Source organism: Tachysurus fulvidraco, chromosome 16 (assembly GCF_022655615.1).
Source record: "Tachysurus fulvidraco isolate hzauxx_2018 chromosome 16, HZAU_PFXX_2.0, whole genome shotgun sequence".
Classification (NCBI taxonomy): domain Eukaryota; kingdom Metazoa; phylum Chordata; class Actinopteri; order Siluriformes; family Bagridae; genus Tachysurus; species Tachysurus fulvidraco.
In genome coordinates this window covers 3337-22697 of record NC_062533.1, presented here as the reverse complement: position 1 = coordinate 22697, position 19361 = coordinate 3337, and the positions used below count along the sequence as shown (strand labels likewise).

Here is a 19361-nt window from a genome sequence, read left to right as displayed (position 1 = left end):
CATTTAACTTGCACTGGGGCAAGCGCAGTCTAGTCCCAGTTGCCGGCAGCCTTCAACTTTCAGGACAGGTATTCCTCGTTAGTATAGTGGACAGTATCTCTATCTTGGACAAAAGTGGCACTGCTCTCAACTTGCCTGCGGAAGACCGTGTTTTGATTTTGTTTGATTTGATCTCTGAACCTGGCACCCTATTTTCAGCATTTAATTGATCCTAGTTAATGTAATGGAACAGGTTTGACAGAAGCAGCACTGCCAAGCCAGAAGACTCAATCAGAGACCAAGATATAAAGTGTTTTTTACTGAGTCTATTTTAAATGAAATTGGGATGGAAAAAAATGCTATGTGTAAAGTGTGCCAAGAAAAGGAAGAGGGGATTTTACATATGTTTTTATATTGTAAAGAACTGGAGGATTTTTTGAGCGAATGCAAATGTGTGATTAAAGATTTGACAGTGGAGTGGGATGAAAATGCAATATGCGAGAGAAGAATTGTGGCTAAAACGGAAAAAATTGTGTTGGGGTTTGGAATGTGCTTAAAAGGAAATCAGAAGTGTACATTGAAAGTGTATGTGTGTATTTTAAATCTGAAAAAATGCCTGATCTCGATAAATGAATGAATAAAGAAAGAAAGAAAGAAAGAAAGAAAGAAAGAAGTAAGAAATAGGAAAAAATAAAAAACAAACAATTTATAAATGGGTTCCATTCCATCTTTCCTCTAGCTTATGGCCATTCCACTCTGAGAATGTCTGATCTCGTCTGATTTCGGAAGCTAAGCAGAGTCGGGCCTGGTTAGTACTTGGATAGGCGACTGCCTGGGAATTCCAGGTGCTGTAAGCTTTTGACATAGGCATTCATTTACTTTACTATTTGAATTCTCTAACAACATCTTAATATTCATACCCTGTAGCTAATGTTTTGATAGAAAACAACAAGTACAATAAATAAACATAAATAAATAGGAAAAAAGAAATAGGAAAAAAGAAAAAACAAACAATTTATAAATGGGTTCCATTCCAACTTTCCTCTAGCTTACGGCCATTCCACTCTGAGAACGCTAGCGGGCGCTGGTGAGAAGGAAGTTACTGGCTGCAGTTTGGAGAGAGAGGCTCTCCACCATTTTGAGTTCTCTGTTTGTTTTTTTGTATTATTTTTTGATTTTAATAGTTCTGTTTGTTTTGTTTTTCTTAGTTTTCTAAAACCACCTTACAGCAGCTTTGGCTGACTGGAGGGTGGTTAACTTTCTTTTTTCTTAAAAATGGACGGATTAACGGCGAACGACCCTGGACTGGATAGAGAAGGACGCATGCCAAACGACACTGGAATGGATTATCGATGACTAGTAGGACACGGACAAAAACGGGCCGCGAGAGAAGCAAGGATGTATCTAAAGGAGGCGACGGTGATTGTTAACGTGGAGAACTCAAATGAGGTCAGAGCTATGGATATTATTAAAGCAGTAACTGAGAAATGTGGAAATGGGAAAATTCTGGCATTGAGGCCAAGGCAAGGAAAAGAATATGAACTAACGATGGAAAAAGAGGAAACGTGCGAGGCATTGATTGATGGACTGATTATAAAAGGGGTGAACTGTGAAATAAAAAATCTGCAAAATAGAGATTACGTTGTTTCCTTCATGCACCTGCCCGTCTACCTGGATGATAGAGATGTAATTGGAAAATTGGAGGGATGGGGAGTTAATCCCGTCTCTCAACTTAAAAGACGACACTACCTGGGCACCGAAGTCGAGGATGGAACAAGGTTCCTGAAAGTAAGGTTCCCCAAAGAAGTGGCATCATTGCCATACAGCACAAAAATGGAAATGGCGGAGGGGTCGCAGTATTTCTGGGTGATGCATAGCCACCAGGTGAAGACCTGTAGACTGTGCATGAGCCCGGATCACCTGCTCAAGGACTGCCCGGATTTCCAGTGCTATAAATGCCAAGAAAGGGGACATTTTGCCAGAGAGTGCAATTCGGTAAGGTGCCTGGAGTGTCAGGAAATTTTAAATAAATGTACGTGTGAGATGGAGGAAGAGGAGGGAGGAAGGGAGGAACAGGTGGACGGACAGGTGCATGAAGGAAACAGCGAGGGGGAGGAACAAATGGATGAAGGACAAGAGGAAGAAGGACTACAACAAAAAGAAATGGAAGGAGAAACGAGTAACAGAGAGCAAGGGGAAAGAGAGAAGGAGAATATTAACTATACTAACTATATTAACAATAATGAACAAACAATTGAGAAGGACACGAAAGAAATGGTGACATCGGACAGTTTTAACAATGTTGAGGAAACAGACAGTGAAGAAGGAGCAAAGATGGACAATATGGACAGAAGGGGGAGAGGACAAATTAGAAGGAGAGCAACAAAGGTAACTCCAAATTTGGAAAGGGTAAGAAAAAAAGTTATGAAAAGGATACAGAACAGATATGATGTGTTAAGAGACCTGGGGGGAGAAAATGGTGAGCAATGATTTTTAAGTATTTATTTTTCTACTTCCTTTTAATGGTTTTAAGTTGTGTTACTTTTAATGCAAGGGGAATGATGGACATGGGGAAATTTGAAAGAGTAAAAGAAAACAAACTGGAAAGAAAATGTTATGAATGAGTATAAAAAGAGATGGGATGGAGGTATTTTTTATAATAATGGAGGTGGGAGGTTGGGGAGAGGTGTGGCCATTTTAATGAAGGATGATGTGTTTAAAATGAGTAAAATTGTATACACAGATAAAATAGGGAAATGTATGGTTGTTGAGATAAAAGATGAAGGAAGAGATTTGATTTTAGTAAATGTACATGCACCGGTGGAGGAGAAGGAAAAGAAAGAGTTTTTTAATATTTTAAGAAATGTTGTAAAGAAGTACAAAGAAATAATAATGATGGGGGATTTTAACACGGTTTTTAGTAAACAAGACATGGCTGAAGGAATGTTTTTTGAAACTGATACAGGTAGAAAAGAATTAAAAGTATTAATGGGAGAAAATAATATGATAGATGTGTGGAGAGAAAGAAATGAAAGGAAAAAGGAGTTTTCAAGGAGGCAGATAGTGGGGAAGTTTCTGTGCCAAACCAGAACTGATCTTGTTTTATGTAGTAGAAAGGTGGAGAATTTTATAGAAAATATTTAGTATGAGGACACAAGTTTTAGCGATCACAAGTTGTTGTTTTTTTACATTGGATTGGAGTAAAGTGCAAAGAGGGCCGGGAGTATGGATTTTAAATACACAGATTTTAAAGAATGACGACTATGTTTTAAAGGTTAAGGAGATTATAGAAAATGAAAAGCAAAATGAAATGTATAAAGAGGATAAGAGAATATGGTGGGAGAACGTAAAGTTTTTAATCAAGAGATTCTCAATCAAGTATTGTAGTTTAGTACAGAAATGTAAAAGATGCAATGAAAGAGAAATAAAAGAAAGCTTGGAAATGTTATTGAATAAAGAACAAAGACAAAGATAAAGGAAATGGAGGACAAACTGAAAGAAATGGAAGAAAAAGAATATGAGGGGGTGAGGTTAAGGAGCAAAGCTAAATATGTGGTGGAGGGAGAAAAATGTACAAATTTCTTTTTTGGTTTGGAAAAAGGAAAGGGAAAGCTGAAACGATAAAGGGAATAAGAGGGGAAAATGGGGAAATTGTAGAAGGGAATGAAAAGATTTTAGAAGAAGTAAAGAATTTTTACGAGGATCTGTTCAGTACAAGGGGTGTGGAAGAGGAGGAGAAAAAGAAACCGTTGAATAAGATAAAAGCTAAAGTGAGGGAAGAAGATAAAAAAGAATGTGACAAAGAAATCAGAGAAGAGGAGATTGAAAGAGCGATAAATCAACTGAATAGAAGGAAAAGTCCAGGAATAGATGGTTTGGGAAGTGAGTTTTATGTGTGTTTTAAAGGAGGTTTTAACAAAGATTTTAAATGGGGTTTTTAAAGAAACATTTGAAAAGGAAGAAATGAATGAAAGAACAAGGATGGGGTTAATGAAACTGATCTATAAAAAGAAAGGAGAAAAAGTAGCTTTAAATTACAGACCAATTACAATGTTAAACACGGATCTTAAGATTTTAGCGAAAGTTTTAGCAAATAGGTTGACGGAGGTAATGCCAAATATAATCAAAACAAACCAAGCGTACGGAGTTAAAGGAAGAGATATAGCGGATATAACAATGAGTATAAGAGACACGATATGGTACATGAAGGAGGAAAATGATGATGGATATGTAATTAGTCTGGATTTCGAAAAAGCTTTTGATAGGGTCGAGCATGGGTATTTATTTCAGATTTTAAATGGCCAAAAACAAACACAGCCTCTCTCTCTACTATTCTGTTGTGTAAAGAGGCCTGTAACTTGACACCCTGAGCTGTGAGAGTGTGAAAAGTTCGAGGATTGCACAATAAACCCATCGCGCACGATTTTCGCGCAGAAGCCAGCATCAGAGAGGGGGGTCGTGGCATACCATTGGAATCGTCTCCTTATTGGCTAAAGAGCTGTATAGGTCCCGGCCAATTTCATTGCTATTGGAAGGAGTAATTGTCAGTCAAGGGAGGGTTCCCAAAAATGATGTCTGACCTCATTGGCTTCCCAGCCGTCTATCTCTGCAATACAAGCACCGATTGGCTCAAGTCAGGGCTTGTTTGATTCGATACGCCCTGGGCTATAAATATGACGTAAATTTAGAATTTTTGAAACCCCCAATGAGAAGTTAGAGCCGAAACAAAGATGGTGGCGCACCACCGTTTCCAATTTTTCGGAATCTTTGCGGCGCGACCAAAGCATTTTGGATTAAAAGGCTTACAGATTCCAGTTCCTGGACCTGTGTGGATTTTTGTGGAATATTTGTTTTGGAATATATTACCCCAGTGAAGAAAGGGATGCGTCTAAAGTTAAGGGAAAACTGGTCTAGCGCCACCTAGGTCAGTTTTCTCCAAAAAATTTTTCTAATAGTATGACGGCTATGAATCATATTATGCTTTGTGCGTGGGCTTAAAAAATATTGAGAGTATAAATTTTACTAGAAACATAAGTTTTTTCGTGGTTTTAGAGGATTTAATGCTTAAAAGTTACAATGAAATTATGCAGCTTCAGCCCCTAGCGGTACTGTTCCACATGTAGAACGGTGTGCACCATTAGCATCACCTATGGTTTATTTAGCATCACCTATCATTTATGGTGGTGATGCTCATTCAACACAAGCCATTCCTTAACATCCCACACTCAACAAAGGTCATCACTCAACTTCCACTCAACACGAGCCACTCCTAACTCATTTTGCCTGTGCTTACACACAAGATGATTCCAACTCAACACGAGCTAGTCTTTACTCACCCCCCCCCCATTCAAAACCAGCTGTTCCAAACACAGACACAAGGCATCTTGATATAGTTTGTACTGAATATTTGATATATAAGTGATTATCAGCTCACAGTCCCTTCTCACATCTCAGTTTCAGTTGTTTTTATATTTTATAATTCTTAGAAGAATTCTGTGTTTCTGCTACCTTCATATCATTTAAGCCTTGTAAAGAGTAAACAGCACCCACTTGACAGTTTGTGTTTTTTCTGTTAATGCAGTGAGGCAGAGTCGTTCCAGTTCCAAGTCACAATGAGCTGGAGCTTCTTAACTAGCCTCTTAGAAGAAATTCACAACCATTCGACATGTGTGGGAAAAATTTGGCTCATGGTCCTTGTGGTTTTTCGGATCGTTCTCACTGCCGTGGGTGGCGAGTCCATCTACTCTGACGAACAGAGCAGCTTTGTGTGTAACACACTCCAGCTGGGCTGCAAGAATGCATGCTTTAATGCCTTTTTGCCACTCTCACACGTCCACTTCTGGGTATTTCGGATCATTTTGGTCTCCACCCCTTCTCTGTTGTACCACGGCTATGCAATGAACAAGATTGCCCGGTTGGAAGAAGGCAAAGAGGGCACTTCAGTGAAATTTTCCAAGAGTAGAAAGTTTCCCCTGGGCAGACGTCAGACTCGAGATCAGGAGGTTGCTGAGGAAGATCAAGAGGAAGCTTCGGTGATTTACGAGATGACCACAATGGAAAGTCTAAGTGATAGCGTAGCTCCGGATGCAACAAGAAGTGGTATGAAAACACGACATGATGGTCGACAGAATCCAGCGAGATACACTCATATTAGTCTATGTCCTCCATCTGCTAACTCGGTCTGCTTTAGAAATAGGCTTCCTGTTTGGTCAGTATATGGTTTAAGGTTTTGCTGTTCCGTCTCTTTGTGTGCTCGAGTAAACCATGTCCTAACAGTGTAGATTGTTTTGTTTCCCGTCCGACAGAGAAGAAAATCTTTTTGCACATCATGTATGCTGTCACCATTCTCTGCTTGCTACTTAATGTCTGGGAGATGCTCCATCTGTCTCAGAATAATTACAACATTCACACAGCGCTAGTATTAGGGCTGCTGGCATAAGGACTGGTATTGATTATTTCAGCCAACATTTAAAGGAATATGCCAAGGGCAGAGAGTTTTTGGATATCAGACCTGAAAGAGTTTTCCTTTAAACATTGAGCTTATCTAGAGCACAATCATAGGAATATCCGAAAAGGAACTGAAGTGAGGTGACAGTAATTGTCTGGTTCTCATTGAGGATAGTGTTATTTTGGTGATGGACTGCATTTTGGGTAAAAGTTAATGCGTTTCCTGGTTGTTTTCTTACTCATTGTTATTTTTGTATTATTTTTATAAATAATAATAAGTGAGAAGATTCTCAAGAGAGAATCGAGTTATCAGCATTACCCAAAGTGCATTGTTGCAGTTTGTGTTTCAAGATGGATGATGAATCTAAATTTCACATGTTAACAGAAGCAATAAAATACTTTATTTCCTACATATAATGGTTTTTGTTTCCTCTAACATGAAATTTCAGTTTACAGCAGGCTCATGAATATAAATTAGGTGATGCACAGAGCTGAGACAAGACAGTGCTGTCATGGTAATCACCACACTGTCTCTGAGTATGTAATAATTCTGATTTCAGTCTTGGCACTAAACCCAATACTAAAATTCTGATCATAATTTTTGAAATGATTTAAACCTGTTGTGATTTAACATGCTCTGAAAAGATGTGGTAGTTTTCTCACAACAATAACAAGTTAAACTGAGTATCAGAATGTCTCAGACACACCGAAGATGAGTGAATGTTCTTTATGACCTTTTGAAAGACCACATCTGATATGTCTTCATCCAAGTCAGATTCCCACCTGTGTTTCAGAATGTTCAGATTGGTCACATGCTATGAACTGAGCAGTGTGTAAATCCTGCTCAAGACCTGTTTAGTGTCTATCCTACAATCAAATATCTTATCCATAAGGGACTGAGCTGGACACTGAGGAAAACAATCAGAATTGGCCATAACAAAGTTTCTCAATTGCAAATATCTAAAAAAAACTGTGATTTTTTAATATTAAATTTCTCTACCAGTTGTTCAAATGAGGCAAACTTATTATCAATAATAGTACATGAATTTAGGAAGTGCCATGCCCCCCAAATCACGGGGCAGTTGTAATATCTTTTTGTTGATCCCTGGATGATTTTTATTCCAAATAAAGTATGATAGAGGGTTTTTATCCTTTTTAAGTAGTAAAGAGATGCCAGCTTGACACATAGATACTGGAAGTGACAAGTTTACAGAAGACTCATTGAAAACTGACAGTAATAAGGGAGACAGCGGTTCTGAAAATATCTTGAAAAATTCGGCTGGAAAGCCATCCGGTCCAGGGGACTTGCCACTTTGCATGTCTCTAATTGCAAAAAATCTCATTTACCGAAATATCTTTTTCCAATTCATCGGCCAGATCCGGACTTACGGAGGGAAAGTTTATACCTTCAAAGAAGGACTCCAAATCAGACTGATTAGAGGATGAATCAGAAGAGTATAGTGACTGGTAGAACTGACTAAAACATGAATTAATTTTCTCATTGTCTGAGCATTGAATAACTTGGCCATTGATTATAGCTGGAATATTTTGAGTAACTGATCTCTGGCATAGCTGATGTGTGAGCAGACACCCCGCCTTCTCACCATGTTCATAGTACCCATGCCTTGACTTAGAAATCAGGTACTCGGCTTTTTGGGTAGACAGAGTATTAAATTCAGCTTGAAGTGACATACGTTTCTTGACTAAATCTGGTGAAGCGGAATGGCTATATTCCCTGTCCACAAGTGATATCTCGTCTGTCAACAATCTTAACCGTTCAGAGCTTCTCCTCTTCTCGTTAGCACAATATAAAATTATCTGACCCCTTAAATAGGCCTTTAAGGACTCCCAAACCATAGAAAGTGGCATTCCTGGGGTTTGATTAACTTCAAGGAAGAATTTAATTTCTGCTCTTAAAAAACTGACAAAATTCTCATCTGAAAGTAGTAAAGTGTTAAATCGCCATGGGTGGTACAGTATATTGATTGAGAATCTGAAAAACACAATTTCATACTGAGGGGCCCATGGTCTAAAATGACTATGGCACCATAGTCACATTCCCTCACCAAGTGTAGAATTCAATTATCGATGAAAAAATAATCAATTCGAGAGTACGTCTTATGAACAGAGGAGAAAAATTAATATGCCCTCGAGGTAGGATTGCGAAAGCGCCACACATCAGCCACACCATACGTTTCCAGAAATGATTTGATCGACTGAGCAGACTTAGTAAGGGTTGTTTTTCCGGCTGCACTCTGATCTAGAGATGAGAGCACACAATTAGTATCTCCACCAATTATGAGACTGTGTGTTGACATATGTGGCATATTTGAAAATAATGTGTAAAAAAAGGTATAATCATCCCAGTTGGGTGCATAAACCGAGACTAAGACAACTGGAAGTGTGTACAATTTCCCTACCACGAGAACATATCGTCCAGCAGAGTCTGTATGTACACTAGAAGCAGTGAATTGTATGTGTTTACCAATCATGATGGCCTCAAACTCTTGATCTAGAGTGAAAATTTGATTGAAACACCTGACCAGACCATTTTTAACCTAGACGTATACTATCCGCTAAACACACATGGGTCTCCTGTAAAAATGCAATGTCTGTATCAAGCTGTTTTAAATGCGCTATAACTTTTCTAAATTTTAAGGGACTGTTGAGGGATTTCACATTCCAACTCACACAGTTAACTGGATATTCAGAAGAATCCCTAGTACCTCTTTTGTTAGCCATGTTAAAACGGTGTACAATGATATATACACATAAGATCCTGACAAGAAACAACCCAATAGTATACAAATCCAGTATAATCCCACCCCCTTCTCTAACAAGAACCAGGAGAAAACAAAACCTCACAACAAAGAGATCCACACATTATAGTGCTTATATTGAGGAACATAACTAACTGCTAGGGCTCCTGACTAGCCCCCAGATATAATTAGAAAAGAAATCACCACAAAAAAAAAAAAAAAAAAAGTGATACAGTAGTGTTCTCAACGAAAATAATATAAATGTAAATGTTGACCCTCCAAAATTTGTTAGTTGTAAACAAAGTAGTCTACTGCCATCACCTGGAAAACATTTTTGTATACAGACAATGTACATATTTCGGGATATAAAACAATTGCGACAATACAACCTGAGAAGTATGCAGGCTAAGGGAAACCCGGTTCACAGTCAATGTCCAACATCTGTCGCCAAGATAATATTCTCTTTCACATAAGCCATGGCCTTGTTTGGATCAGCAAATTCTTTGTCTTCTTCTCCGTGGGTGATACGAAGTCGTGCCGGAAAAAGTAATCCATGGCAAACACCCTGTCGGTTTTGAAGAAGCCTCCTCACCTCTGTGAACGCTGCCCGAGCTTTGGCCACGCTTGCAGTGTAATCAGGAAGAATTGTAATATGCGCGTCATTGAAGCGAAGTGGGCCACGAGTGCGTAAACGGCACAGAATCTCCGCACAGTCTTGATAATAGTGTAACTTGGCAACAATCACTCTTGAATTACCGCCCGGTTTCTTTTGTCCTGGTGTGAGCGATCAATCAGTGGCTCTTTCTCAAGTTGTAGCACCTCAGTTAGCATCTTGGCAACTCCTATGGATGAGCTGGAGTCCGGTGTCTCGGGAACACAGAGAATCCGCACGTTGCACCTCCTCATCCGGCTCTCCAACACACATCTCACATGTCCTCACATCTCACCTTTAGCTCCTTTAGTTCCGATTTCACCTCACCCACTGTACTCTGTAGGGCGACAACCTCATCCGACCAATTAGATAAACCACCCTCTATATTGTTGACACTCGCTTTGACTTGGTCTAACTCCGAGCGAAGCGCCGCGGTGCTGTTTATTATTTCAGATTTCACCGCTTGTAATTCGCTCTTAAGAAAGTCAATGTCTTCTGCAAGGGCATCCTTCAGTTCTGATTTAATCACCGCTGAAATATCAGACTTCAGTGCAAGAAGTATTTCGGACTTCAAACCAGATGTATCCATTTCACTGGGATTTGGTGAGAGTGGAGCCGATTCACTCCTGCCCTTAGAAACATTCCGGTCCAAGGAGGCGTTCGGCCTATCGCCCGCAGGTACAGTGTACTTATATTTTCTAAGATTTGTCGTCATTTTCGTAGTTTTTAGAATCAACTTAGGCAAGAGTGTCCAGTATTAAAACTTCTGGCGTCGAGTTTTGAAATAATACTTTAAGAAAAAACACTACATTAGGTAAGCATGCCAGGAATCTCTCTCTCTCTCTCTCTCTCGCTTCCTTTATGATATGTGAGTTTAATTAGCCACTTCCCCTAAACAACCTTAACCCTAACCCTGGGTTAGGTTAGGGGAAAGTCCTTTGGGGAGATTTTCTTTTTGTTGTTGTTTTTTTCACCCTTAAAATTAGCATAAATCATCATAGTGTCTGGTGTTTATTATATTTAATAAAATAGTGTATAACATTTTTAAATGCTGCCTAGTGGAGCATTCTTGCTGGTTTTAAGTCTAACTTAAGAAAACATTTTTTTTTACAAATCGGCAATACTGTATATGATCTTGTCATAAAAGTTTTAATCTGTTCTTCAGATCAACCAGAAACTGAAGGATCATTTGAGGACAGAGAACTTCACAGTGAAATGGTGCCAACCACCAGATGGATTTGTTTCACAAACTGAAAAAAGGAAATAATACTCCAGTAGAAAATAAAGTCTGAGCTCTAAATCTGAATTTTTAAGTTAGCTTTAGATAAATGCTAATTTTGGACTAACTGTTAATCTGTTATATTTACTATATTAGCATAATACGTGGGGGGGCACAGTGGCTTAGTGTGTAGCACGTTCGCCTCACACCTCCAGGGTTGGGGTTCGATTCCCGCCTCCGCCTTGTGTGTGTGGAGTTTGCATGTTCTCCCTGTGCCTCGGGGGTTTCCTCCGGGTACTCCGGTTTCCTCCCCCGGTCCAAAGACATGCATGGTAGGTTGATTGGCATCTCTGGAAAATTGTCCGTAGTGTGATTGCGTGAGTGAATGAGAGTGTGTGCCCTGTGATGGGTTGGCACTCCGTCCAGGGTGTATCCTGCCTTGATGCCCGATGACGCCTGAGATAGGCACAGGCTCCCCGTGACCCGAGAAGTTCGGATAAGCGGTAGAAAATGTGTGAGTGATTGAGTGAGAGAGCATAATACGAATATATGAAGTTAAATCTCTTTCTATAAGACTTCAGAAAACATCTTGTGAACAGATGTAAGCAGGTTTTTTTTACATTATTTTATCATTTTATTTTTATATTTTTTTGTGATACTTTGGCAATGAAAATATTCATCTATTTATTGAGATTGTTATTTATCACTTTAATTTGTAAATTAAAAATGTACTACTTTAATTCCTCACTGTTTGTGTTTTGTGTTGCACAAATGATTTGTAAAAGTGTTTGTTTTTAAAAGGAATCCCAAGTAGGAGTCACATTAGAATTCATATGAGGAGTTTATTACAGGAATCACAAACAGACATTCCAAACATAAAAAAAGAACTGAAAGGTAGAAACCCGCAGAGGTCCAAATATAAGATAAGATAAGATTTACCTTTATTCATTCCCAGTGGGAAAATTTCTATGTTACAGCAGCAAAGGAAAGAAAAAATATGGAAGCTTGTTTCACCCTCATTTTAAAGAATATTAATAAAAAAATAATTCAGACTTTATATGTCAGAACTCAGATTTTGTTCTCCTTGCAACACACAACCACTAGATGGCGAGATCTGACCGCAGTATGTGAACCACACAACGTGCTGCATCATTTACTGCGCTCTTTCAGCCTATTGCAACATCTCTGGCTACAGGCAAGGACACACACACACACACACACACACACACACACACACACACACACACACACACACACACACACACACACACACACCTTAGAACAATTTATAGTGAGACAAATTTACCTCATCTGCATGTTTTTAGACAGTAGGTAGAAACTGGTGTAGCAGAAGCTCTTACACAAAGAGAATGTATTATTTATTATATTTTCCAGTATATTTACATATATGTTTGTTTTGTAATATATTTGTTGTTTCAGAATGGAAGACCTTATTTGTTTTTTTCAGAGAGAGAGAGAGAGAGAGAGAGAGAGAGATCCTTGTGTTCACTATACAGAGAATGCAGGAGAACAAGGTATTTAACCAAACTAAATGACCTATTTAATTTAATAGAACATAATGACAATTGTTTAGGGGCAGTGGCTAATTAAACTCACATACCATAAAGGGAGAGAGAGAGAGAGAGAGTTCTGTAAAATGGTTAGCCAATGAGAGTGACAGACATCGTAACCCAAAGACTTCCAAGATTTTTGTGAAAATATGTTATTTGGGTAAACTTTTTTTTATTTATTTTTATTTTTTATTTTTCTGCAAGATTTTGAAGATTACAAGGTGAAAATGTCCCGTTTTGTAGAATGACACGTGAATGTTGTAACCTGGAAGTATGTAAGTGTGACACAGTTCATTATAAAAGGTGGAGAATTGTTCAGACACTTACAGAATCTTTAGTTTTCTGAAACATTTCTCATTGTTCACGCTGCCTTTAACACAAGCTTTAATAATGTGAATGACATGTTTACTTTTCAGGGCTCTCAAGTTTTGAAGACTGGCAGGCGTGACCTTCTACAGCTTCAAACCCCAGCCCCCCACCCCCATACGGGGACACCCCTTCCGACAATAAAAAAAAAAAAAAACAAAGAAACAATGGGAGTGTTGTGTTTGGCAGGGGCGGTTCTAGACCTTTTTTAGGGTGTTTCCAGCCCCCATGTCTGTGATCTCAGCCACCCTAAAACTAAAAGTATAATTTTTACTTTCATAAATAAACAATAAAAATGACGTTAAAATGCAGGACATGTCGTTGATGCGAAAGATCAGTTTGATCTATGAGCGTTTTTTTTTTTTTACTTTGCTTTTACACTGAAAAAAAAAATTCTGACCCCTTGTAAATGTTACATGTTTTTATCTGGTTAATTTCACTGATTTTAATGTTATTTAATCCAACTTATTTTTTTATTAGTAATTTTCAAACTCACTGCCCTTGTTTAAAACAAGCCAATTTAATTCAATTAAAAGTAACTAGAAAAACATACGTTGAATTTAAAAAAGTTTAAAATATTTATTGGACAATGACATTTGCCATCACACTGTAATTTACACATGTGCACAAACAACGTTACACAATATAACCTTTACAACACACATTTTCAGTCTTAGCTTGTCTTTTAGCGAGTAACAAGTAGTATGTGGTGACGATGACCATGTTTTTTTAAGAGGTGCTCCCCGGAGTCGTTTGCCTTTAGACAACTCCTGCTCTATGTCTGCTTTATTCTCTGAAAAATTATAGAAAAAAATAAGAAACAAAACTATATATCACTCATTTGTTTATATTGTGCAGTGAACGAGTTACGATAAAACAGCTACTGCTTAAATTACATACCTTTAAGCATTAGTATTTGTGCCCTGAAAAAGTCTTGCTTCCATCATAGCTACCCAATAAACCTGAGTTTGGTCAAACATGTCGTAGTTAAAGTCCTTAATTTCGCTAGTTTATACAACAGCCGTGCAGCCGTCATCCAGGCACCTCACGTATGCAAACATTCTGATCCCCAGTGATCAGCAGATTCGTCGTGTAGAAGTGGAAGCTTTTTATTTACCCCTAAACATAATCCTAATTACGGTGGCAAAAACATGATGATCTGGAACACATGCACTTATACAGTACTAATTTCGATAAACACTGTAAGGTATATAAAATGTAGTCGAAAACATTGTGAGATTTATTTTTGGAAAGTGCAGGAACTACATTTACATTCGTGAACATAGTTGCTTTAAAGGTTGCATAGCAACGCTGATGCTGGGTAATATCTCTTCACATTACCGCTTTACTAAAAAAACATACAAACTTAAACTTAAATACTTCTTAAATGAGACAAATGGATTTTATATATATATATAATATCTTTCAAAAACCATCATTCTGTATGATTTATATGCTGCTTCCCTCATGGAGCACGGGAAGTCAACATTTGTTGGTATTACTATATTTAATTTGTGGAGACACTTTAATCCCTAACGAACGATTTTTAAATGTTTTTATTCTTTGTTATTCAAAGCTTTTTGAGTTTTGTTATTTCAGTTCTTTATTCAAAAGAAGGAGCAAAATAAATAACACACTTATAATTAAATATATTCCAATATATTGTTTTTTAATCTTATATTAATATGTTCTCAGTGAGAATTTAAAACAAGAAGAGAAGAGTTTTATATTATATATTATATGACAACTCATAATAAGAACTTTACTGTTTCAACAAGAACCTCCTTCATAATTGAAAGAAATAAGGAAAATTCCTATTATCTTATGTATACAAATGCCACGTATACTGAATATTTTAAAAGGTTAAATTATTAATTTACGATGTACATTAATTTAATAAGATAATATGTAATCTAAAGCGTGAGCCTGCCTGAGAAAACCAAGCTAAGGTCATTTTTTGGCCATTTAGGTTTTTTAGGGCTCTGTAAACAATAGATTTTTTCGACACTAAAGAGTTTTAAAATGTGTTTAAATGTTGGTGATGACACACAAAAAAAAATCTGGTCTGAATTAAGAAGTCACAATATCTGCCTTGCTTTCACTGACCCTATTGTTGTTATTGTGATTTAATATTATGGTCTGTTTACATTTTCATATGACAGGAAATAGGTTCCTGAAACGAATGATATAAGAATCTTCAGGTGTTCGTGTCTAAAATGAATACAGAGACGAATAAAGTCAATGTATACAAGCCAAGTTCAGGTATATTTGTGCAGAACTATAAAGTGTAGTGTCTATAAAATCACTAATTTCAGTATTTTTCATGTTATAAAAGTTTGAATATTATATACTGATAGTTTAGTTTTTATTCTATTTACAGCAATAATCACAAAATTGCACATTTGTCATTTTTATGGTCATGAATTCATTGAAGCTCTAAAACAGATCACATGACTTTAGCCAGGGTTTCACAGGTGGGTCACAAATGATTCTCTGACATTATACTAAATGTGTTACGCACCTGAATAAAATGCTGGAAGCAAAACTGAATGAGACATTGGTCAATAAAGCGGTCAACAAAGTGTTCATCATCTTTAAGTTGTTCAAAATGATCCATCCAAATCTATATGCATTGGCTTCTGGCTATGTAGTGTGCCTCCACCAGTAAAATCAGGATCTCTCTATTTGTGAAAGCACAATGAAAATAATACTCTATAATGTTATCCATGACCATACAGCAAGATCTAAAATCGAAAGATTGAAAGTCAAGATCAAAAATCAGTAAGTGGAAGAAATGACGTCAGAATGATAAAATATATGGTGCATTATATTATGAAGCAATAGAATAGAATCACAAGAATTGCAGAGAAAAAAAGTCATAATTCTGAGATATAAAGTCAGAATTATCATTTATTATTACTATTATTATTATTATTATTATTATTATTATTTTAAACGAGGCAGAAAGAAGCTTCCATAGACATTTTAGAATAAAGGAAAACATTAGATTATAAAAATATATGTCTTCTTTTTCTACCTTAATGGTGAACATATTGTCTGTAACAGAGTGGTACAAAAAAGCTCCCTTTCCTGAATAAAAAGAATAATATGAATAAGGATTTTGTGTCTGAGGTGGGAAAATATGGTAATTTGGGTGGACTAACATATCTTTAAGTTTGCTCTTAGTAAAGATTTTGAAGATTACAAAGTGAAAATGTCACGTTTTGTACAATGACACGTGAATGTTGTAACCTGGAAGTATGTAAACGTGACACTTCACTATAAAAGGAGGAGAAATGTTCAGTTACAGAAGAATATGAGTTTAACAGATTAGACACATTGCTTCATGTCTTAACGTGGTTTTACCAGCAGATGGCAGAAAAGGATTGTTGTATTTTCTTATGTACAATTTCTTTTACAGTTAGTGAGATGTATTTATGATTACTGTGTTCACATTTACAAACCTCTTCACACAGTTAGAACAACAACAGTCTATGTGACTGAATCACCTTTCACTGCTTTGTATTATGGAAAAGCATTAAATAAACTCAGCTTTCAAACTTCATGAATTCTTCTATTGTTCAAACTCATCAAAATCAACAAAACTGTGTATCTACAGAACATTTTTCACCTTTACATAATGTTTTATAAACTAATCAATATAATTAAAAAAAGCCCAACCAAATTATCTTTATTATTATAATAAAATATATTTATTCAAAGTTTTAATAAAATAAATAAACCAATAGACTAAAAATAATGTAACTAATGCAGAATATAATTAAGTGTATTATTAATGTATTATGTGTAACTGAAGTAAATAAGTCTATTGAAGTGTAGGTGTTAAAAATGCAAACAAAATATTAGTATTATTATTATTAAGAAGAAGAAGAAGAAGAAGAAGAAGAAGAATTAAATGTAAATATAATCCTTAGCCTAATTTGAGCTAACCTGCTAGCGACCATAGCTGTCAGTTTAAATTCCATACTAAAATCCTGAAAGGAGTTGATGAGCTTAGATAACGAGAATTTAGTTTATTTCCACAATATAATATTCAAGTCCATTAAAAAGTCACTTTTCACAACCCTGACTACTGGATTTACACTAAATCCTACTTAGACTAGTGATTAGTCAGATCTGGTGATAAAGGGCTTGGTGACAGATGTATGTTGTCTACCTAGAGAACTTCACTAATCATTTCATTTACACAACATCATAGTGACTATAAAGGTAGTTAGCCTGCTGAAGTCAGATTGAACAATTATACAGGAGCATTTTTAATAGATGTGGGTGGTGGACAGGGGCAGGAGGTTTTAGAAAGTTTAATCAGGTAACTTGTACAGTCATTTTAAACTGTTTAAATCTATCAAAACATTTGAATATCTGAATATTAATATGGTGTTAAACTACTAACCAGTCCCGAATCTGCTTAGCTTTCCAGATCAGACGAGAACTGCCGTTCGCTCTTATTTATTTGTTTACTTACTTACTTACTTATTTCCTACATCAAACACATAAATAGTTGTATTTACATTTACACATTCATTAGTCCCCCAAAAGATTCCACACTAACTGTTTTAAAACATAAACACTTGGTGTAAAAACATCATAAATGCTTTCCTTCTTTTACTGTTAAAATGTACATACAACTTTTTTATATATGATTCTGTTTTATTAAAAAAAAAAAAAGATTGTTTTTTTTGGCTACAATTCTTCTTTCCCATATTGCACTTTTCATTAACGTCATACTCAAATTTCTATTCTATTCCATTCCAAATCATTTTCATTCCAATCCCCACTCACATTTTTGATTAAAATTTTACATTGTTTAAAAAACAATCCCAAATCTTTACAATGTAAGAAACAGATGTGAAACTTCTTAATCTCTTTCCTGACACACTTTACACATTGGAATTTGTTCCATTTCTATCTTGGTTAAGATTACGTCATTAAATACTGCTTTATGCCTTATAAAATATTCAAATCTCTCCAGTTTCACTTCCACACACTTCTCTTTCATATTTCTGTTCTTTTTCTGCTTCCGTGTTATCTATTGTCATTATCCACTTCTTTGGTTTGGAATCTTTGATTATTTTATATTTGTCCCTCAGTTCTTTCTGATCATATTCCTCTTTTATGTCTTGCATTGCATCCATAACAAACTGTTCTGGTAGAAACTCCTTTTTAAATACATATGAAATGTCCTGTACTCTTGTTATTCCTGCTACCATCCACTTCTTAATAAATATTGACATGATGTGTAGAGAAATTATATTCAGTATTAAAACCTGTTATGGGTCGCCGTGCTGTGCACGGCACGGAAGTAGCAGTGACCACTATGGGATGACCCAGAAACAAGCTTCATTTCATCTTTAAAGCATCAAATCCTCCAAAAACACGAAAAAACCTATTTACCTAGTAAAGTTTATACTCTCAATAATTTTTAAGCCCACACACAAAGCACAATATGATTCACAGCCTTCATACAATTAGAAAAAAATTTCGGACAAAACTGACCTAGGTGGCGCTAGACCGGTTTTTCCCTTACCTTTAGACGCGTCTCTTTCTTCACTGGGGTAATATATTCCAACACAAATAATCCACAAAAATCCACACAGGTCCAAGGAATTGAAATCTGTAAGCCTTTTAATCCAAAACGCTCTGGTCGCGCCGCAAATATTCCGTTAGTGTTCTGAAAACTGGAAACAGAAGTGCGCCATCATCTCGTTTTGCCGCTCTAACTCCTAATTGGGATATTCAAAAATTCTACGTCATATTTATAGCCCAGGTCCTAACGAATCAAATAAGCCCTCATTTGAGCCAATCGGTGCTTGTATGGCAGAGATAGACGGCTGGGAAGCCAATGGTGGCATGACCTAATTTTTGGGAACCCGCATTTGACTGACAATTACTCCTTCCAATAGCAATGAAATGGGCCGGGACCTATACAGCCGTTTAGCCAATAAGCAGACGATTCCAACGGTATATGACATGCCGTATGTTCTTTGCCTGTGTCTGCGTGAACTGGATGCGCAGAAGAATTCTTGCGTAATCCCTGACCTTTTGTCCCTCTCACAGCTCAGGGTGTCAAGTTACAGGCCTGTTTTCACACCAGAGTGATAGAGAGAGAGTCTAGGCTTATTTATGGCTTGTCAGACTGAGCCTGCAGCCTTTTATTTCAAAGTTATATAGTAAACAAGTACACAAAAACGCTGCACCCGACGACCATGGCCGTAGAAAAATATTCATATAAAATCCATTTTTGGGTCTTTTGACTTGAAATTTTTTTGGTGAAAGCCAAGACATGTGGCTCTGACTCTCAGTTGTTATTTTGTCCCTAACATGTTCCAGAAAAATAAGATTAATCA

The 19361-nt window shown here is 36.7% G+C and overlaps 1 protein-coding gene and 1 pseudogene across 1 annotated transcript; both read left to right on the top strand.

Moving 5' to 3' along the window:
- Positions 1-717: 717 nt before the first annotated feature.
- Positions 718-836, top strand: LOC113634721 (annotated as a pseudogene).
- Positions 837-5518: 4682 nt separating this feature from the next.
- On the top strand, positions 5519-7441 carry LOC125139064 (gap junction gamma-1 protein-like). Its single transcript, XM_047801938.1, has 2 exons — positions 5519-6158; positions 7430-7441. Exons 1-2 carry the CDS (start codon positions 5592-5594, stop codon positions 7439-7441), a joined length of 579 nt encoding a protein of 192 aa, XP_047657894.1. The 5' UTR covers positions 5519-5591.
- Positions 7442-19361: the final 11920 nt, after the last annotated feature.